The following is a 22,101-nucleotide window of genomic DNA, read 5'->3' as shown; positions in this document are numbered from 1 at the left end:
CATGTGATGAGACTGCAGGTCATAACAAACCCATGACGACTGGTCATGTGATGCAGGGAAATTGAATCCTGCACCTAAAGCCGCCATGGGCCTGACTGAAGAGATACAGACCACCAACTGTAATTCTAACTTAATAAGTATAGGAGTTTTAAGTTCCCATTGTATTAAACTTCCAATTGAACAGGATGGGATTTAGTTGTCAAGTCATACCAGTGGGTTAACAAGAACAAACTCTCTGTTAGTAGAGGGTGGGAGAATCTTCTCCAAAAGTCATGATGAGTATTTAATTATCCTCATGTTTGTCCTTTAGAGAGTACAACCTGTTTGACAGGTCTGCAGGCATGTAACTGTAACAAAAGTGTGTCATCTCTTCACTGCTGAAAAAAGCTGTTAAACAAGTTTAAATTTCCCTGAATAAAACCTATAATTTTAAAGCTGAAGCCAGAACTAAGCATTGGATCCTCGGAATACTTTTTGTATGTATCAAGTCTTGCTTGTGTATTTCTTTATTCCCTGATTCACTCAGAAAGCTAAATAATCTGATCTAGGGAGAAGCATTCCTCCACAAAAAGACTGTACAATGGAGTCGCAGCCCCTCCCCCATGGCAGCTCAGTCAACTATTAAAAGGTGGAGAACAAAGCCACTCTTATGCCTTCGAGATGTACTCTGTTAGGATGAGAGCGGTATCTTTCTGCAGATTTTCCTTTTTGGTTGAGAGACAGTGGGAAATTTAAAGGATGGAACAAAGTGCCTTTGCCTGTTAGCAAGCATTTAATTTGAACCAAACGGTCTGTGTGCCAATGAGTTCAGTCCACACTTATGAGAGTCATGGCAAACACATGGCTTCTTTGTGTAAAAATTGTTAGTTTAGTAATGTTCAGGTAGTGTCTGTGGAAATGGCGACTTCTAGTGAAAAATAATTACCATTACAGTGCATTCACAATGTACTCCTGGGCATTTTGAACACCCTGCAAACTGTAATGTAAGGGGGATATTAACATTCCGATCTAAATTTAGATTATCATCAGTGATAAAGTTTGGGGTTACCTGTGTTGATGTTTTTTCTTTCTTTTCTTTCTTTCTTATTTTGAAGACAAAAAAAAGTAAAATGCAAACGCTACATTCATTATTCCCATTTGTAATAGTTTTGGCCCCAAGAGAAGAAGAAGAATTGTTTAAATAAAACGTGTGTTTAGTCAAAGTCCCAAAATGTTACATGCCAGAGGAGAATATTGTTGCAACTATGTCCCCCAAATACTCTTCATTTTTAATTTGCATAAAGAACCCAAGCTCATTCTTGAAACACAACAGTGCATTTGAGCTCTAAATATGTTGGGCCCTGCGCAGTGTACTCAATGGTGGGATTGAATAGTTTCACACTGTGATGTGTTTGTCCATTTTTGTCCATAATATTCATGGTTACAATTTAAATACTGGTAACACTATACTAACCTTTTATTTGTATTGGGATTGTTTAAGAATAGCTGTTAATATTAACACAGCTGTTAATACTCCATCTTTTTACAGGCATGTTCACACACTTTTTGATAAGCTTCCAATTTATTTTACTAATGCCTGGTGATTCCTATTCAACTGCTACAAAGAGGGATCTTTTTCTCTCCCTGCCCTTTCAATTACTGGTCTTACCGTTGTACAGTGCTTTGTTCTCCATGTACAAAACGCACCCTTTATTTACAAACCTCAAAGAAAACAACATATATTTATGAAAAGGACTTTCTACCTAACAGCATAACATATACAGAGCAGTCCTTTTAGCCGTACTGTAGTTGATCAAGCTTTGGTGGTGGGTGACCTCAAACTTTACAACTGATGTGTACATAAAAACCACAATTTTCTTTTTTAACCTAAGGCAGAAAAAGTTTAGTTCCTGAATATTTTAAGGAACTGACATTTTGCAATTTGAAATTAAAAGGTTCTTCAGCTTTTTGGAAGCATGCATGAAGTGTTTTTTTTCTTTTCAGCGGGTGGGCCAGATTAACCGGTTAAGGGACCCCAGGGTAAACAATTGTTGCTTGGGCCCAATAGAGGCCCGAACATCTGCCATCTTTGCATTGTATATGTATCTTGTTGCCTCCAAGTTCCATATAAGTACAGTTCAGACAGAAGGCAGCGCACAGGTTTGATAATACACCCAGAGACCAACCAGTACTCTGAAAGTGACAAAAAAGTAAATTAAATAACTAATATAAACAATGAATAATATTTCAGTATTCAATCAGTCCCATCCTGCTTATCTAAACATAAAACACTGCTTAACACATTAGTAATAACAATAATAAGAGAGAATTTTCTGTTACAAGTAGAAATCCTGCATGAAAAATATCACTTAGGTCTAAAAGTACAAAAGTATTAGCATCTACCACAAATATTATATAATATATTATATCATTTCACTTTACAAGTTTAAGTATCTGTTTCTATAGCAGTTTGAATATTGGAAATTGTGACATTATGAATATTATTATGTCATTGTAGCTGACTTTGAAGTCACTTTTCTCCAAAACTGTGCACTAAAATCTCAAAGCCATGTACATGGACATAGATGGGGTCAGTCCGAACAAGGCTGCATTGTAATTTCACTTTACAAGTTTAAGGATCTGCTTTAATAGCCCTTTGAATATTGGAAATTGTGAAGGTATGAATATCATTTTTACATGTAAGCTGACTTTGAAGTCACTTTGCTCCAAAACTGTACAGTAAAATCTCAAGGCCATACACATGGACATACCTTACAAATTTAAGGATCTGTTTTTATAGCTGTTTGAATATTGGGATATTGGGGAATTACGTTTGAATCCTTTTTGTGCTATCTAAGCCACTGTACACCACCATACCGTAACACCAGGAATAGACGGTCATTTATTTTCATGCGTGCGGCTCACTCGGCGGGTGAGAGCTCACTTGACCGCAGTGAGCAGCGCCGCCTGTCGACGCGTACACGTCAGTGATCACGTGCTATGTACTGCGATTCGCTGAAGTTGGAGAAAAGTTTGACAAGCCTAGATAGAGAGAGAGAGAGAGAGGGAGAGAGAGAGAGAGAGAGAGAGAGAGAGCTGCTCCGGATTGAGGGAAAGAGGCACATCATATCTTACATATTTATCTTATATATTTCACATCTCCGGACACACAATGGAATCCGTCGTACAGGTAGTCCCGCTGACAGGAAGCTTGAACGCTTCATGGCGCATACTTTGTTTTGGTAGCAAACACATATTTTCGTGTGACTTCCTCTGCAGTGTAGCAACTTCTCGCTCACGTTGCATGTTTGTTTCCTATTAGAAAGTGCTGTCTTCGGGATTCACGTTTGACCTGGGACCTCTGAAAGAACCGCTGGCCTTCATCCGCCTGCTGCAATGGGTGAGTTTTTAACATATTTTGGAGCATATGGCCTCAGTCTAACTGCGTGTCTTAAGCACGAGCTGTCCATCCCAGGGAGCTGGAATTCCACGCGAATTGATTATGTTGTTTGTCTTGTGACCCACTGCACGGCCGGTGCGGCCATGACGCCCATCCTCTGAGCTGTGAACGTTTCTACTAACGCCAGTTCAGGAGGGCGTGTGTGTCCAGATAAGTAACGTGACAACAACATACCACAAACTATGTGACACAAACTGTTGAGCTAACATGTCTCACTGTATATACTTTAGAAATGTTTTATATGCACTGTATATACTTTGCTTTTTATTTTATTGTATTGTATGTATTGATTAGTTTCATACTTAATAGTTGTAAGTTTACTCTCTAATTTGCTTGCTGCTGCTATACAAACAATGTCCCCCATAGGATGAATAAAGTATCTATCTATCTATCTATCTATCTATCTATCTATCTATCTATCTATCTATCTATCTATCTATCTATCTATCTAACTAACTAACTAACTAACTAACTAACTAACTAACACGTGTTAGCAGTACCTGTAGCTAATGATGTATAAAGTAGGAAGCATCCCTGTCAAGGTCGACAATATTTCTAGTCTACTAACAATACAAAATGTGGCGTTTTCTTTTGGCATGTGTGCTTCTGCTTCCCAGATGAAACGTCTTAATGCATTGCTCATACACTACTAGTTTTAGCTCTGCTTTTAGAAGTGAGTCCATTTTGCTGTGAACTATGAACACAACTCACAGTGAAGGCATCTGGTGATTAAGACTATTTCCTGTCAAAAGTGAGTTGCGTAAAAATAAAGGGAAGTGTGTGTGTGTGACAGTTTGATCAGTACTCTCATGTCAAAATCTCTCCTCTCATCCTGTGGCTGCAGGTATTCTCCATCTTTGCCTTTGCTACGACTGGAGGTTACAGCGGCTACACAACCATCAACGTCCAGTGCAAAGGGAGTCCGAGTCAAGAGATACAGGCAGACTTTAACTACCCATTCAGGTGTGTGGTGTGTGTGTGTGTGTGTGTGTGTGTGTGTGTGTGTGTGTGTGTGTGTGTGTGTGTGTGTGTGTGTGTGTGTGTGTGTGTGTGTGTGTGAGTGTGTGAGAGAGAGAGAGCAAACAATCTCACACTCCTTTACAGTGAAGAACCAGTTTACTGGAAAGTGTTTACTCTTTGGGATTGACATAATTTTCATATCTGTATTTACACAGTTTGATGCAGCATCCCTATCATGTTCCTGACTGCAAAATCAATCAAACGACCACTACCGAGTTCTTCCTGACTGGAGACCACGCATCCTCTGCCCAGTTTTACGTCTGCATTGGCGTCTTGTCCTTTCTCTACGCCACAGCCACACTCGTCCTCTACTTGGGCTACCAGCACATATATAGAGAATCTAGTCGTGGTCCCACTTTGGTATGTTTGTCTGAATTCTCCACATTTTGCAGTTTTGGCAAATGTTTGTGTTTAGCCAAGTCCCCTTCTCCGTGTATAAATAGCTTGGATATGGAGTGAGGTGAAATGACACGGTGTGGATTTACAAGAGCTTGTACTTGAAGCATGAGAGTTTTCTTTTGAGCTGTTGTACAAGATTACCGAAACCACTGATTTGAAGAGATATGTGAAGATTTATCTTTGGAGGTAATATTTATAATATTTATATTGCTTTATGTATAAAATGTTGCAACTGACGTCTGTTGCTGGACTTCAATGAGTCCACTTCATCCTGGAATCCGACTGCAGGTCAGAGAAAGTGCAGTTAACACAGTTGTGTAAATGAAAAAGAGGGAAGGGCTGTAGTTCCCAAGCAACTAAGGAACATACTGCACTCGGTAGTCCACGTCCAAGAAAGCTGCTTGAGTGAGGCTACCACTGTGGTCAGTCTATTGATTTTAAACTGATCATTTCTCTTCTCTCAGGACCTGTTGGTGACTGCCGCCTTGGCCTTCTTGTGGTTGGCATCCTCCTCTGCTTGGGCTAAAGGCTTGTCCGATGTGAAGTGGGCCACCAGTCCTGCAAACATTGTAACTTTTCTTGATGTGTGCAAAGACATAAAGAACAAGTGCACCCCAGGTGCTATGCCTCACATGGGCCGACTGAACGCATCTGTGGTAAGTTGCATAAAACTTTTTATCTTTTTCAGACATTGTGTGTACAACAGTCTGGGATATTTAACTTCTGCCTTATTCTGTGGCAGATCTCTGGTTTTCTCAACCTCATCCTGTGGGGCAGCAACTGCTGGTTCATTTTCAAGGAAACACCTTTTCACAAATCAGCTAACCCGCCTGCAGATGTGCAGGAAGTAGTCGGGTCATCGTAACCACGCAGCTTCATCATTTCAAAATGGAAAGAGTTGTTTTGGCACTAACTGTCAAAATGCTGTAGATTACACGGTATACATTCCCAAATCTGACTGATCTTTTTTTTGTATTAATTTTATATTTAAGGCTGTATTTTCTCATACACTTAGAACATTAATTAGCCCTTGAGTTGTTCATTGTCAAACTAATACAGGAAATTGTAGCATTCAAATGTTTTTCTCAGTTTTAATGTTTTAAAACATTTATTCCCAAAGTGTCCCTTCTAAAATATGTTACTGCAGATTTGGACTGTGCATCCTGAATGAAGCATCACTTTGTCAACTTCCAACAGCATTTCTGTACCATCAGCATTTTCTTTAAAAAAACAAAAAAAACCTCAGGGTAGTTGAGTGTAGGAAATACAACATGAAATACTTGAAGTGCATTTATTATTGTTGACACAGGTCTAGACAAAATATAATTTTAGCCCAAACCTAGGTATCTAAACATGTAGTTACAATTAATTAATGTTGAATAGTTGTTATTTGGAACATTATTCCAGTTGCCATTCTGAGATTATTTATAATGGGTGAAAGAAATTTAATTGCATTTTTTGTGTAATGTTCTTCATTGGCTCACTACAAAAGGCTCAATTCTGCAGTTAATAAAGACTAACAGCATGTTCACTCTTTATGATATTTTACATTTAACTATCACATGTACTACACAGAATTTCTTATCTTTCCCTGGGTGTTTATAATGTTGTAACCTCAGCAATGTCCGACAGTATTTCAAAGCGACGGTCCTATGTATTCTATAACCTTACTTTAGTAACAATTTACTGATCTCTAACCATTTACTCATTAATCATTGTTCTTGCTATTGCCTCGAATCTACCTTATTGTATGATAATAAGATGAGCTGCTTACTCTGTTACTGCCATTATTATTATTTCCTACTTTGATATAGTCTTGCTTGATTCACTGTTTCTCGCTTGAGTTAACTGTGTTTTTATAAGTGTCACATAGTTGAGACTGGAGTTGCTGTTCACATTTCAGGGAGAAGTTGTCATGAAATGCTTTGCATCATTAAAAGGATAAACTGGACTTATTGTGACATGTCTTATTTCTTGCCTCATTGTTTTAACTCTTAGGAGCACACACATATACTGTATGTAATGTTTTATTAGACAGCGGAATAGGATCTTACACCTCTCACACACTTTGCCACAGTTTTATTAAGTAGTAGTACTGATTAGGCTTTTATCAAGAAAGACAAGGTTGCCTGCGGTACAGTTTGACACTCACTAGGTGGCAGACGTCCTACTTCGTCCAAAATTGTGTTTGGTAGATTACTTCTGTGTTGTAACAATACTCTTGGCAATACTTTTTTTTATGCCATTGGAACGCCTGTTCATTTTTCTTTTTAAATGGTGCCCCATTTGTAAGTATCCTGCACATGAGTATGTTGGTTGTGCCAATGAAAAATTTGGCAAATCTTCTCAGTCTATGCCAAACAGCTTATTCTGCTGTTGCTATTGACTCTTGTTTTGAGCTTCCGGTTCTGCCTACAGAAGTTGGATCGTAGGGTCAACGCGTGGAGAAGACGGGGAGAATGCTAAGCTGATTCCTGCACCGATAGAGTAAAACCTTTTGGTGGAGGAAGTGTGACGGTGTGTCGGGCGTCTCCATTTGTTGATTTGTTCTTGCACACGCTACTGAAGGCTCCTGACTGTTAAATTATAATACATTCTAAAATTGCCAATATGCAGTGATGGGCCGTGCATTTCCTACCTGAGCCTTCAACACGTCTCTACAGCTTAAAAACCTAATCACTCTATCAGCTGTGGTTCTTGGGAAAAGCTAGAAGTTTCTAGTAGCTTGGGATTGGATGAAAGCTTCTTCTTAAAACAAACTGCACTGCTGCAGGCTGGAGACTGCAGGCAGAGCAATGACAAGATTTGTGCCATGAGAAAATAAGGGGAAAATAAGTATAATACATGTAGTGTATTTGTGAAAACAATTAAATTATAAATTAGCTATAACTTTGTGATTCTGTTAAGGCCAGCAGTGAAGGCTAAGAAGGCTCTGACGGCCCTCCACAGCCAATATGTTTGGTTTCTTCCTCGTTACTGATAGACTTTAATGTCTTCAGTATAAGATGTTATTCTGCTAGTTATAAAACAAAAAGTTTAATAAATATGGTGACTTTCGCTGTGAATACAGATGTATTAATGACGACTTTACAAATATCTATTCCCTCCCTCCTATATTAGCCTTACTTAACGCGACCTCAAAAGACGCGGCCGCGAGCTTTGTGACGCGACCGTGATGCGCGCGACCTGACGCGATCACCTCGTGAACACGCAAGAGCAGCAATGGCCGCTTTGGATCGGCGAAATCCTAATCTCGACGATTTTGTGGGATTAAACTGGAGTTGTTGGGTAGAAAGAGTGAACATTTCACCATCTGACGGTGAGTCGCCCTCCCTGCCCCAGACCTGGTCTTCATCACGTCACAGTGCGCACGGCCTGTGATTTATTTGTTGTTACATGCACATAGCGGCATAAAGGGCGACCCAAACAAAAGACCTGCTGGGTCCTAGTGCAGGGCACGTTTTCTAGGAATGTTAACCGACAATAAACAAGAAAAAAAATTAAAATAATACTGTATTTTGCATTCGGTAACATGCGCTACAAATACAACGCGAACAACGCGAACGCTTTACCTTTATGACAGGTACATTTAGCGTTAGCCTGTAAGCTACTGTCACACTAAACAACAGCACTACTTAGGGGGATTTGTCCAGTTTGCTAACAGCAAAACTGAGTCTCCAGCAGCTGCGACAGGACCACATAAAAGGGAGTTGCTGGCAGGTGATGTATGATAGGTGAGGTTTCGAGAAGGAAATTTATTTTTGGATAACTTTTAGATGTATTATTCACATTTGCGCAAAACCTCCTTAAATCTGGAACTGGTTTGACCGCCCTGTTCCGGTGTTTCGTCAGCAAAGCTATCTATATTTTGGTACACCTGTCTCTTGGAAGATGCCACAAAAATGTCACCACACAATTTTTCATGCTGACTTGTTTTTCCTTTCTTGCAGCTGAGTCCAATGTTGATGACAGCAGCAAGCATGGGAGAACCCCCCCTGAGACCACGACCCTACAGAAAGAAGGTGACACATGAAACTCAATCACACTCATTCAGCATTGCCTCAAGTTCATGTATATCCCATTAACTCTTCTGTTCATCTCTACAGATATGCACACATTTGGCCATTGCCCATCACACGATGAGATCAATCTGGTGGTGTGCAGCCACTGTGGCCAGGTGGTGAAGCCTCAAGCCTTTGAGAAGCACTGTGAGAGGCGGCATGATCCTCTCACTAAGACATGTGGACAGTCTTATTCTTTGGCTTCACAGCAGCGACTTCGCCCTGCACGCCCTCTTGCAAATCATTCCTCGAGAGAAAAGCAGAAAGATGGCAGAGGTCATGAAGCCAGTGCCTCCTCCTCAGCAGCGTCACCGGTACACCAGCACAGGCCTAGCAAGGCCCAGCAGGAGGCAGTGAGGTACTGTTTACGACGTATTTCATAGCAACTTACGGAATGTGAATTATTCAGATTTAGACGTTGTTTAATTAAAGAATGAGGCCCAGTTCATGTCAACAAAATATTATGTTTAACATACCAAATACTTTGCAATATGTTCCCACTTAGAAACTGTCTTAGATTTTATTTCATTTGGAACTTGCGTAAAGCTTGATTTTATATCTATGTTTCAAGCCTATATTGCATACATTTCTGAAGTCAACTTTCACTACTTGCAGTTTTCATTCAGTGGAGAAGTCCCTTCTCACACACCACTACTCCGCCTCCACACCTCGCCTCAGGATCCCTCCACGGCTCTCAGGAACCTTGCCCCCTGGCCACTGTTCCTCTGCTACTTCTCCGTCAGAGTTACTCTCAGTGCAGAAGCCCACAGCTGGGCAGTCCAGTGAGTCTCAGAGTCCTCTGCGGGGAACGAGAACCTACAGCCGGACTTACAAAAGCATCAACAGTAAGTCTTCTGTTGATACATCTTTCTTCCTTGACTAATTTTCTACCATGTCTCTGAATTTTCAAGGACCAATAAACATTAAGTGAATTGGTCTGAGCATGGTATGTTGTATACAGCAATATTTACATGCTAGTATAATTAGATTGTATGCATAATAGTTTGCAGTAGTTTGTTTTTGAAAAATGAACATACGGTGGTCTGTAATCTCTCCACCAGCAGTGGATCACGTTGGCCGTCTGTGTTGTCCACTCACTATTGTGTTTGCTTTCTTTCCCATAGAGAAAGAATGTGACCTGAACAAACAGTATGGGGTTCTGGATCCAGAGAGGAAGAAGCTGTGCAGCCAGGAGCTTATATGCAATGTAAACCTTCGGTGTATTATCATGGCCTTTTGCCCAATATTGTTACGAGTGTCTTTATTGGTGTTTATTATTAACAGAGATGTGAGACTTTGTTGTAACGGTTGTATTTGTTATTTGATAAAGGAACATTGAAGATTCTTTTTTATCTGCTTATCATAGTTTGGGATGGGATGTAAAGCTCTTTTTTTTCCTCCTTGTGCTGTTAATGTCTACATAGATGGATTCTATCCACCAGCAGCAGAAAGCTTTGGGAAGGACTAAGACCTTTGATCAGTTGACAGAAGAGCAGAAAACAGCCTCTGCGGGTCAAGATATAGAGCAGCTTCCTGTCAAATCAAAAAACAAAGAGCAACAACAAGAGAAAATAGCACTGCAGAGCAGTACAACTGTGAACATTCTCAGGTATGAAATGTGTGTTTTTTTTTAAATACATTTATTTGATTGACTAAAAATATTCCTTTAAGTAACTATAACAAATTGTTTCTGGAGATTAGGTATTGCTCTAAATCCCTGGTTGAGATAAACAAGGGCTCCTAAACATGAACGCTAAACATACTTAAACTGTAGATATACTTTTTTTTGTGTTTGCAGGATGGTTGCCTTGTGTATCTTGCGTCTGTTTGGAGTGTAGGTTGTGCACACACATGAACAGTAGGGGCAGTAAGATGATGTGACAGGGTCAGGGGTCAGTAGGCAGGAAAATGTTGGAAAACCTCTGAAAATAAGCTAATGGACCAAGTCTGCAATTTCTCATAATTACCTGCATCTGTACAATGCGTCATTGCCTCTGCACACAATATGCTTGTCCTGATGGCTGTCTTCTATATGAGCTGAGTCCTCTGGTGTGGAATCTCCAGTAACACACATTGCATTTAGGAAGTATTTGAGCAATACCCTTCCTGATGCACCCAGTTGTAACTTTTTTTTGCCTACAAAGCAGGTCCAGAGTCCCATCAGAAAGCATTCCAGAGGAGGAAGGCGACAGCATTATTAAAGTGGAGCCTCAAATTCTCTTCAACAAGAGCCTGTTTTCAGGCGAGGAGAGTGAAGACAATGAGCAGGCTGAAGCCATAGACCTGTCTGCCACACCCTGGCACCCCAAACCTCTCGGGGTGAGTGTAGGAATAGTAGTACAACGCAAAAGTAGTTTAGTATGATTGTTTTAAGAGGGTAAAAGTTTGATAGGGTAAAAGTTAAGCAGTTGGGATGTTGGAATTTAGAGTGAAAAACACAAGGCTAAGTTTCATTTTCTCAATTAAAAGGAAAAGGGTAGTTCTCTATGCTTTAGGCTGAAATATTCTTAAACTCACCATTTATACCTCTGAATAGGATATAAGTTTGTCCGTACGATTAAACCTGTTTCTGTTCTGTAGCTATGCACTTTTGGATGTCGCACATTGGGTTGCAGCATCTTCACTTTCAACCGGCGATGGCAGCACCTGCGGTTTGCCCTCAGTGCCATGTTGGAGCGCCATGTCAGCACGCAGCTGTGGAAGTGAGTATCACTACTCTACACGATAGAAATTACATCTATTTCACATGACAAGGTGAAGAAAAGGAGTTGCTCAGTGAGTCAGGAGACACCTAGCCAGTATAAAAAAAAGTGCATTCCCATTTAAAAAAGGACCCCTTTTCTCTTATAAGAATAATAATAAAAAAAACTAATGAAGCCAGATTTTAGAACCTGAGCTGGAATTCAATCGCAAGGACGTTAGAATAGGATATATACTTTATTCAAATTTAGTAAAAGAAACTTACATTTGTGAGGATCAGCCACTGCATCTTCTGTTTTAACGAAATAATGCTGCCACTCATCCATGAGAACCACATCAGGGTAAGTGATAATATCCTGTTTTACATTTTAATGAGGATCTTTTAGCCCAACTGGGCTATTCATCGAAGAGTCATCCTGCCTGCTGGGCAGCACTCACAGTTTTCTTATTTCATAGGTCGTGGGTTGGTATTGACTCCAGATATCCAAATGTATGTGCACAAGCACTAAAACTAAAAAAGGGTTTAGATATTTTAGTTGAAGGCACAATGTGTACCTGTGGTTGATAGCCAGACACACCGGCTTTTGAGCAAAGCAATAGCTGACCAGACCTGTCTCCGATCTGCTGCTTGGCTTTTTTACTTTTGTAATCTGCCTCATGTTTTTCCTTTTAACTTGCAGGAAAATGCCTCAAGTGTCATCAGGTCTCAGGTCCCTTCATGTCACACGTCCAATTGTAGGATCATCTGTCAAGACTGCCAGACCCACTAAATCCACTGGCTCCCTCAGCCTTGGGTCTACCTCACTGGGACCACTGGAAACCAAATCCAGTCAGCACAACTCTTACAGTATCAAACCGCCATCTTCCACCACATCTGTGAGACTTATGCAGGATGCAAGCACAGCACAGAGAGCTGCTCATAGCAGTGAGGACAAATCCCCCAAATACACCAGAGACCCCCTCAATGAAAAGGACCAGCCACACGTCCCCTCCAATCAAGGAACGGTAAACGGCACCTTTTCACACAAAAAGAAGCCATGCCCTTCTCTCAACAACTCGCCCCGCAGCAGAGGGAAGCCCCCGGGGATTCAGCAGAAGGTGGTGGGCTACGACCACAGAGGTCCTGCCCAAAAGCGCAAAGGCAGTAATGAGTCTCAGCCCCTCAGCTCCTCACTATCCAGAACCAAGTGTCAACGCTTGCCCTCCCCTTCCCAGAGAGGAGAGAGGATGGAAAGAATAACGAGCACGCGCATGCTGTGGGCCTGGAGAAAAGATCCAACTCCTGAAGAGTGAGTAGACTAGCTAGCTGTGGCATGCAATACTGCAGGTCGCATAGCATCAATGTTTTTTTGACCGTGAAGTCTAAAATGACATGAGTGGCACTGAAGATGTTCTTGACCTGAATTTCATTGAATGTTTCACCAACAATAAATGCATTTATAGGTGACAGTTGTTTACGTCTTATCTTCACAGCCAATAAAGAGGCCAGCCTTAAAGAAAGACTTGAAGGAGAAGTCTGCTGCATCTGCTGCCTGCATGGTGTGTGTTTGTCTGTATGTTTCTGTCCACACATGTTTAGGTCGTCACATTTTTATGCACAGACATCAGGAATAAATATTTGTCTGCATGTTACCATATGTATGTCTTTTTGCAAACAGTCTATTTTTCTACGTGACTAAATGTCTTAGTTTGTTACTTGTGTAAGAATGTAAAAATACCTCAATACTCATCTTGCTGCTAAAATGAAAAGTCATATCATAAAAACAATTTAAAAAAAATCAATCCATATTTTGCCCTGTGTTTTTACTGTTGTTCTGTACCAATAGACGAGAGCAAGACGGTCAGGCGTATTTGAAGGTTTTTCTCTTATTGTGCCAAGTGCTGCTTTGATAATCTTCAGATTTGTTTAACACCAGATGGTGCTATCCGGTATTAGAAAAATCTGACGTAGATGAGCAGACTGCTTTGTTTTGTTCCTGTTTAACCAGGTAGACACTATTAAATTAAAACATATTTATAACATGAAGTAACTCCCGCAAGGATTACAACATATGCATGTGTGCATATGTATTTATACATACTGTATATACAGTATGTATGTATGGCGGTATGTATGTGTGTATATATAAGGGATACCATTTTTTTTTTTTTTTCCAAGAAGTAAGAAATCTCACTTGTGTCTTACAGGAGCCACATAAAAAATAAAAAAAAAGGTTTATGGCTAAATAATTAATGTTGCTTTTTTAAAATATATATATATCTCCGTGTCTGTGATGTGTTGTGGACTAAAACGAGTAAAAAAGTAAATCAAAAGTAGTTTAATACAGACATTTTGAAAAACATTAACTTTAATGTTACTCTAATGTTCTTGTCTACTCAAAGTACAGTTATTTAAAACAGGGAAATTCTTTTTGTTAAAATGTGTCAAATAGTTTAGATGTTACCAGTAAATGTCAGTGTTTATTCAGTAGTGCACTACCTCGGTGTACCACCAGATGTTGTTCACCCATCAATGTTGCTCCTCTGAAAAAAAGCAGGATGATGAACCTTTAGCCATTCCCAGCATGTTATGTAAGCCCAGACTTTATATATACCTAATTTGTTTGTTATATTACAGATAAATGATTTAATAAGTTCACAATGAACATTTATAACTGATGGAGTTTTTACACATTGATGCAGATCATATTTTCATGACAGTTACTGAACAGGGAAATACATGGTGTATGTCTCAAGTATCACCCAATGGCTACTCAATATTTACTGTGTTAGCACCTCTATATTAGTCATAACGTTGGCAAAATATCACAACTGTGTCCTTAAACTACCCAATGAGATATCAGGCGTAAAGATTTAGAGGAAAACAAATACAGGAACATGTCACAGATGATTTCTGGAAATAGTACGAAACAACAGTGAAGGACGATTCAGCACAACGTGAGAATCTTGAGATTTTTTATTAAGTCAAATGACCTTTTCTTTATCTTTAATGCCTACTAGGTTGCACCTATCCTGCAGTCAGAGAAGCTCTTAAGCAAACCATGCAAAGCCATTCCACTTTAGCCGCAAGACCTTTCAGATTTTATGGCAGCTCATCTTTGAGGCAGTGGTCAATAAACTCTATGCTTTTAATGCTGTTAAAAGCTCCATTCTGTCCTTTGGACACTGAAAACAGAGAGATTCTAGCCCCACCACCTCAAGGATGTTTCCGTAATTGCTACTACACAGTCAGATGATCGGAGCTAGATGTATGTCGGGCAGAGACCTCCCTTCCCTAATCACTTAGGGTACAGGAAATGTATCATTACTGCAGATGGCAAAAGGCCGGTGGACTGCACAGATCTCGAACCAAAGCTTTAGTTTTATTGATGCTGCAAATGTGTACATTGTATTAAATTAGAACTTAAAAATGACATAGTCCTGAGAAGATTTATTCACCATCTCTTCAAATCCCTTCAGAACTCGTTGTGTTTCAGGGATTCATTGGCGGAGAGGTCTCTTGATTTCCCCAACCAGCTTTTATAAAAAATATTCTTTTACTTTTTTTAATCGACAGGAAAGTTGTCGTTGTATGGATTTGAGAACTCACACACAACTCCATGTATCACCTGACATAGCCACTAATCTGATGAAGCGCTCTGCTTTTCCTTGAATTCCTTATGGCTTTATGATACTGACTGAGAATAACTGCTGGCTACATACTCACTGCCCATTAGGATGGATCGATGAATTAAAAACTGGCACTCCTATGCAGTTTTACAGACATGTTCAATACATATTTTTAGTTTAACCATTTTGTTCAGCATAGTCAAGTGTAAAATACATCCTATGTCAATAAAAAACTAAACCCCACCCCGCTTAAAAAATAAACATTTATGGTCAAGACTTGAATGTTGAAACGACTAACAGTAGCACAGCGGCAGACGTAATGCAAAATGACATCAGATTATACGAGAATACAGTCAGTACATTGGTAGAACATAGCAGTACACAACTAATCAATACTGAACACAGAAAAGTGAGTCTTAATACATATATATATACTGTATATATAGATATATATATAGGAAGGCAGATTTGCTCTAGAGACAACAAAGCCACTCTTCTCCTCTATGCTAGGACCTTCGCAATAGCACTTAGTTTTTCTTTGTACAGAACTGCAACTTGTATTTCGAGTGAAAACCCAAAAGACCAATCATTAGCCCGGGCCGATTTAAATCCACTGACACTAACTTAATGCGGGCCAGACACATGATATTCATTGAGAGTCTTCTAGATCAATGTGCACAATGCAACAGAAGTTATTTCTGTGTATTAGTTTAGTTATTTGTTTTCACCATTTTAGATTCTGTAACTTCCATTCAGTAGCTTCTCATGCTGCGTTGAGGGACCAGGGCTTGAAATCCGAGAGGTTTTGGATTGCTCCCCTGATGCGAAAACAGGGAACAGCACATACATTTAAATTCTAGAGAGCAACACCTAGAGGCTGAAGCCCTAAAAATGGGACAGATTTTTCACCAATTGCAGCCAGTCAGCAGTCGTGCTAAATGTAGCTTTACATTTTTCCACCTGGTATTCCTATGTGTGTGCGTGAGAGTGGAATGATTCACACACCACCTCTCTGATAAGTGTGACTTCCTCTTCTCACCCACACACAGGAGATGCTGCGTTGTACACTGCAACTGTGAATATAACATACATTTTGCGTAAAAACCTATTGCACTCAGAAAAGTGTACATTTTAACATTTGAGAGCTATACTAACATTGAATTGTGAGCTTGAAGGGATTTTATACACCTATCTGTTCTTATATGTAGTGTTGTGGTGGAGTGGAAAACTTAAGCATTGAGCAATAAATTATACTATAATTATACTTGGAAATAATAAGACTCAGTGGGAGAGCAGATGTTGAATGAAAGCTCCAGGCATTTCCCTCTTAAACATATTAAAGGGCATCACATTCATGGCCTGGTTGACTGATTGCTTTTAAACAAAAGTGAGGGCAGCTCTGTACTGACAGAGGTTCACAAACAAAAGCAAACACATCTGGACTGAATTGAGGCTGTCCGTGTGCAGGGAGCCAAAGAGAAAGGCTTTGTGTTGTTGTGACTCATGTTAACACACCGATCCTCTGCTTCCAAGAGAGACAAAGACGAAGCAGAGGGAAGCTGCGTCCCAGAAAAAAAAAGATGCAATTAGCATTTACGCCGGGCTAGTCTTGTTGTATGACACATTTATTAAAATCACTCTTGTCCACTCCTGTTTTAAACCTTGTTAATGAAATATGCACAGCATACGAGGTGTTTCGCATTGAAAATAATTAAACTTATCTTCTGATGTCTACAGTTTTTACTAGAGGTTTTCTGACAGTAGCTACAAACTGTAGAATCATCTCTGTCAAATAATGTACAGCCTCATCAACATTACTCATAATTATCTGGAGGAATCCTGTAGGTTTTATTATTTGCAGACTCTGTTTGCCTGCCACAGGACAGTGTGACATTTGTAATTGTCCATCCAACAAAATATTTAAATCCACTACACAATTTATGACATATGCTCACATTACGGTTCATATTCTGTGTAAGGTGCTTATTTTACATACAAGAATGAATCTAATAAACTCAAGCTGGCAGCTTTTAGCTTGGTCTTTAGCTTCCTGTGACTGAGAGAAACAAATTAATATAACTTTATCGAAAGGAAGCGTCGAGCTCCTCAGCAAGTGGCACATGAGTCTATTAGTCCTCGTAAGACCCGGTCTGTATACAGATCTGAAACAATATGTTCTGCTGGCTGTGTGCCGTGTTATTAATGGTGAGGCTTCTTTTTGGGTTATACTGTAGATATGCAATAACTAAGAGGCTATTTTCTCCTTTCTAGTTCATTCATAAGCAATAATCTGCCTCCAGATGGTTAACTATTTTATACAATACATCTGAGTAAATTCATCCCTTTTTCTCAAATACTGATATTTCCTATATCGCTGTACACAACTACTATGAATTTATAAATATCAGACCGATGAACTATATCTAAGTGTAGCTAAGTATCGGATATGACGTAGAATAGAAATGACCTGCAATTTATAATGTTTGTGCTACTGCTTTCTCAATCTTTCTCACATTTTTCTTCATCCCACTTCTACAGATCAGCCTGAGACCTCATATAATGAGGGTTTTTTATGGCATGCTATTTCTCTACAGATGACTCAAATGTATTCATGGCCTGTTCCCCGTGCAGATAGAGGAGGGTCACACCTATGATCTAATGTTTAGGTAAGATGAATCTATTCTAGATAATGTAATATATAGAATTATGAGCCAGCCATGGTTTAAATATAAACTAAGTTTTTCAAATCTAATTTTAATCTGTGCATTGTATTATATCTATTTCTCACACTTTAGCAGATTAATGGATTGCTTCCTGAGTGCTCATATCAACAACATATTGTCTACGTTTACTCTCATAAGACTTCAGTAGTTCCTGTTCATGTACACTGCCATTCCTTCACAGTATAAATATTAAGTGCTACAGATTAAAATGCTGGAAAAGTCTTCTCATTGTCCTTGTGGGGAACAAAACTAACCCTTTTCTACTCCCTTTGAGATCCTTATTTCCACTTGCCGACAACTCCAGATGAACTTCCCTCCTCCGTTTTCTCCCACAAGGTCACAGTTTATGTCAACTGAAACATGGCTCACATTGCACCATATACATCCAGTCTCTTCTCAGACCACCATGGGAGTGTCTGAGAAGACGGAGCTGATGGACTCTGCTACTGACTTCTTCCTCTTCCCCTTCATAAGAGAACCAGCCTCTGCGTCCAGTTCATCATCATCATCCTCATCATCCTCATCCCCATTGGGGTTCAGCTTGCCGTTCTGGCCCCGCAAGTCCTTGGAGTCTATGAAGGCTACGTGCCTGTTCAGCTCGGTCTTGAGCGCTGGGTCCTCATGAGTCGGGGTCACGCTGAGCATGGACGAGTGGATGCTGTCATCACCTCGAGCTTTACCTTTATTGGGGCAGCAGAAGCAACGACATGGCGTCAGGTAAAGATACATGAGCACAAGCACCACACTGGCCAGACAGCCCACCAAGGTGGTGTAAGCTGTGTTCAGGGTCTCGCTGCCCCCATGCATGGTGAAGTTGTGAACCTTTAGCACCACATAGATCGTCTCATTGAAGGCCGAGCTCATGGCAAAGCAAGTGTAGGTCCCAGAGTCCTCAGTCCTCACTGGATTAATCTGCAGATTTCCATCCTTTAAGACTTTGGCTGTCTGGTTGCTTCCAGTTGTCACAGCCACATTGCCAGGCATCGTCCAGGTTTTTAACATCCCCCTGTGTTTGGTGTCACAGCTAAGGATCAGCCTCTGCTCCAAAAAAGCCTCTTCATCTGCCTCCTTAAATGTGCTGCAGTTCATACTGTCACCGCTGAGATCAAAAACGCCTACATGGGTTTTCTGCTGGCCAGGCAGGATACAGGTGTAGTCGTCTTTGAAGTCCACAGCAGAGTTGAGCTTTCGAATGTACCAATGGGCAAGGAGCGTGTAAAGATCACAGTGACACAGCAGAGGGTTATTGTGGAAGTAGAGGCCATTTTTAATCCAGGCAGGCAGCACCTTGAACTCATCGAGGGGAAACATCTTGATCTTGTTGGAGGACACATCCAGGAGACTAAGTTTCTCCAGGCGGGACTTGTCCTTGACCAGCTCCACAGGGAAGCGGGAGATTTGGTTCTGGCTTAGGTAGAGCTTCTGAAGGTTGATCATGCCGAGAAAAGCTGAGCGGTCAATCTGGGAAATCTGGTTATTGTAAAGCAAGAGGACCTCCAGGTTGACCAAAGGCTCAAAGATGAACTCATCCAGCAGTTGCAAGTTGTTGGAGGACAGGTCCAAGTAACGCAGGGGCTTCACATGTTGGAACGCCTCTGAAGACAGGAAGTGGAGACCATTGTGGCTGAGGAGGAGGTTATGCAGCTTCAGAAGCTTGACCGGCGTCCACTCAGATCGCAGACGCTCTATCTCATTGTAGCTGAGATCCAGCACAGCAGTGTAGTGTGGCAGACCTGTCGGGACGGTAGTCAGATTCATCTTGGAGCAGCTCACTATGTTTGAGGCGCAGATGCACGTCTTATGGCAGTTTAGGGTCGATGCCACTGCCCCCGGAAGCCGGAGTAGAGCCATGCAGAGAGTGAGGGAGAGGACCCATCCCGGACGCTTTCTCCAGTGAGGTATTGTTTTCAGCAGGCTGTCACCTGTTCGGGTAAAAGGCTGCAACATGCTAGCTGTTGATCTAAAACCCAGAAATGTTTACTACGATCCCATTCTCAGAGAAAAGCATGGAAGAGCAGCTGGAGAATTCCCCGGTGCTTTGCACAGTGAAGGCTGGAAAAATAAAGCAGAAACAGAGACAACAAACTAATTATTAGACAGAAATACTGATTTTACTTTGTATAGATACATGTGTAGATAGATAGCTGAATGGGAATATCATGCTTTGTACAAACAAACACGTATGCCACAGAGAGAACGTATTCAAATCCCAAAGGTACCACAATGGAAATATTTGACACATGATCTTGATGTCTCACATTAACACAGGGACAAACAACACATGTTTTAGATGCTGTTATCCGTTTATTCACTTCAGTATTGACTGTTAGTTCAATTATAATATGTTTGATTATGATCTCTTGAGACAAACATAAATGCATATTCACATCATTCTAAATATTTACCTGCATGACGGTCACGAATAAACAATAACAAACATTCGCTGTTATGTAAATATTAAAAGTTAGGAAGAACTGTCCCTTTAAACTAGCATTGCAATGTTGTGTAACTTGTTATATATCCTTTTTAAATCTTTAAAAAATGACTATTGTTTTGAAACTACACGCTTAATATGCAAATAAAGGAGTGTAGCAGCCTGAATGGACTTGCTGCATTATCTCCCTCGTAAATGCCAAGTTACCCAAAGGGAAAATACGCGTTATACTATTGTATTATCTGTGTTGTGCATATTGCGCAGTACTTATATAAATGTCCTTATAGTTACTTATCACATCTTCATCGATGTGGCCATGCAGTAAAACACCGTACGCACCTGTCTCTTGGCTCCTCGCGCATATATTGTGTACAATGCTAACTTTAACCTGCTGCTTTGCACAACGCACGTCTTCCTTTGAAACAAACACGGACGCACACACGCACTGACCCATGTGCATTCACACTCCTGGAAGACATGCATTGATTTTCTTCCTCTTCTTATTTCACCTCTCTGTCTCCCGCTCCATCCCTCCCTCGCTCTCTTGATCTCTTTAAGACGCTGAAAATGTTTTATAGCCGGCACAAAAACACGAAGAACAAACGCATTCAAATGTGAAATTATCCAAATTTAGGTTATGCCGCATTCTGAAATGTCCTTATCCATTTATGGAAGAGCTGTGCAAACGTTGCATTGCACCATTCTGCTCGAAAACAAACGAGCACAACATGAAAACGTGAGGCGAGAGATGGAGAAGGAAACCGAGAGAAACACCTACCTTCAACCGGGATGCAGCGATGGTGGATTGCATTAAAACAGCTCCTCGTCTGTTTACAATCACAATGTTGCTCCAGACAAATAGTCCCAGTCTGAATGAGTCTGTGTGTCTGCTGTTGAGGACAAAAAAAACGGATGGAGGGAGGCGGGGAGAGCCCGAGAGATATCCTCACCAATATAACCCCGGTCCACGCGGCATCCAGTACTCAGTGCAAAATTACGCAAAAAAAAGAGGCTTACGTAAAGAGCAGAGCACGCGCGTCCTTTTAACTGCTGACAACCATCGATAATCAACTGTTTTTGCTCTCAGCTGAGCATACAGCCCTGCGCACACACGGACGCACGTCCGTCCCCTGCGGATAATTGGTGCATTTCGAGCAGATCCGGCTCCTGTCTGTTATCATCAGCAGCCGCGGAGATAATTAAGAATGAGCAGTCTGTGGCTGGCAAGCTTCCCTGTGGCTCTTCACAGGCCTGCTGCTGCTGTCTTCGCGCAGTGCTGCAGGGATGGACGTGTGTTGTGCGCTCAAACTCAGAAGGCGCTGTTTACTGGAAGTGGCCGCACCGAAGATGCGCTGCGGAGACGCACTCCTGAAACCCCACGAGAGGGTCCACGCGGCCTTGAACATGTTATTCAGTGTCCGTTATAACGGCGATATAGCTTTAGGGTGATTTAAATTACCATCATTATTAGTCTCTAATAAACAACTGCCAAGTAGCAGTGGTTAATGATTCAATACAACAATGTAATTTATAGAAAATAAATCATCTCACTGACTCTTCCCCTCTTTTAATGCCCTGGTAGTTGTGCCCTTGTTGGTCTGATATTAATGAAGACCTCACTGCAGACTCATGATGGATGTTCCTGTACCATATGGGGTAAACTAAAACACAGAGTCCACCAGCAAGTTGGTGAATGTGGCCATGCTACAGTCACAC

General features: G+C 40.8%; 3 protein-coding genes across 5 annotated transcripts; 2 read left to right on the top strand and 1 right to left on the bottom strand.

The window, feature by feature from the left end:
- The first annotated feature begins 3,035 nt into the window (after nucleotides 1-3,035).
- On the top strand, nucleotides 3,036-6,799 carry sypl2b (synaptophysin-like 2b). The gene is made up of 6 exons (XM_068597732.1): nucleotides 3,036-3,169; nucleotides 3,302-3,379; nucleotides 4,284-4,402; nucleotides 4,615-4,819; nucleotides 5,323-5,514; nucleotides 5,601-6,799. Exons 1-6 carry the CDS (start codon nucleotides 3,152-3,154, stop codon nucleotides 5,721-5,723), a joined length of 735 nt encoding a protein of 244 aa, XP_068453833.1. The 5' UTR covers nucleotides 3,036-3,151; the 3' UTR covers nucleotides 5,724-6,799.
- Nucleotides 6,800-8,052: 1,253 nt separating this feature from the next.
- atxn7l2b (ataxin 7-like 2b) lies at nucleotides 8,053-13,316 on the top strand. 3 transcript variants are annotated; one of them, XM_068597843.1, is made up of 10 exons: nucleotides 8,053-8,177; nucleotides 8,809-8,880; nucleotides 8,965-9,277; nucleotides 9,535-9,764; nucleotides 10,044-10,126; nucleotides 10,344-10,528; nucleotides 11,067-11,238; nucleotides 11,500-11,621; nucleotides 12,300-12,908; nucleotides 13,093-13,316. In XM_068597843.1, the coding sequence occupies exons 1-10, from the start codon at nucleotides 8,081-8,083 to the stop codon at nucleotides 13,097-13,099; spliced, it is 1,890 nt and encodes a 629-aa protein (XP_068453944.1). In that variant the 5' UTR covers nucleotides 8,053-8,080; the 3' UTR covers nucleotides 13,100-13,316. The 3 variants fall into 3 exon arrangements, with proteins under 3 accessions (XP_068453944.1, XP_068453943.1, XP_068453945.1); XM_068597842.1 differs by having other exon boundaries at nucleotides 11,064-11,238; XM_068597844.1 differs by lacking the exon at nucleotides 8,053-8,177 and adding an exon at nucleotides 8,477-8,592 and having other exon boundaries at nucleotides 11,064-11,238.
- Nucleotides 13,317-14,070: 754 nt separating this feature from the next.
- On the bottom strand, nucleotides 14,071-21,529 carry amigo1 (adhesion molecule with Ig-like domain 1). The gene is made up of 2 exons (XM_068598520.1): nucleotides 21,164-21,529; nucleotides 14,071-20,003 (listed from the first exon to the last, which is right to left on the bottom strand). Exon 2 carries the CDS (start codon nucleotides 19,896-19,898, stop codon nucleotides 18,348-18,350), a length of 1,551 nt encoding a protein of 516 aa, XP_068454621.1. The 5' UTR covers nucleotides 19,899-20,003; nucleotides 21,164-21,529; the 3' UTR covers nucleotides 14,071-18,347.
- Between the last annotated feature and the right edge of the window lie 572 nt (nucleotides 21,530-22,101).

Source organism: Clinocottus analis, unplaced genomic scaffold (genome assembly GCF_023055335.1).
Source record: "Clinocottus analis isolate CAN_PGR_092001 unplaced genomic scaffold, fCliAna1.0.p SCAF_4, whole genome shotgun sequence".
Classification (NCBI taxonomy): domain Eukaryota; kingdom Metazoa; phylum Chordata; class Actinopteri; order Perciformes; family Cottidae; genus Clinocottus; species Clinocottus analis.
Note: the sequence above shows the minus strand (reverse complement) of the source record. Positions and strands in the feature narration are given on the sequence as shown.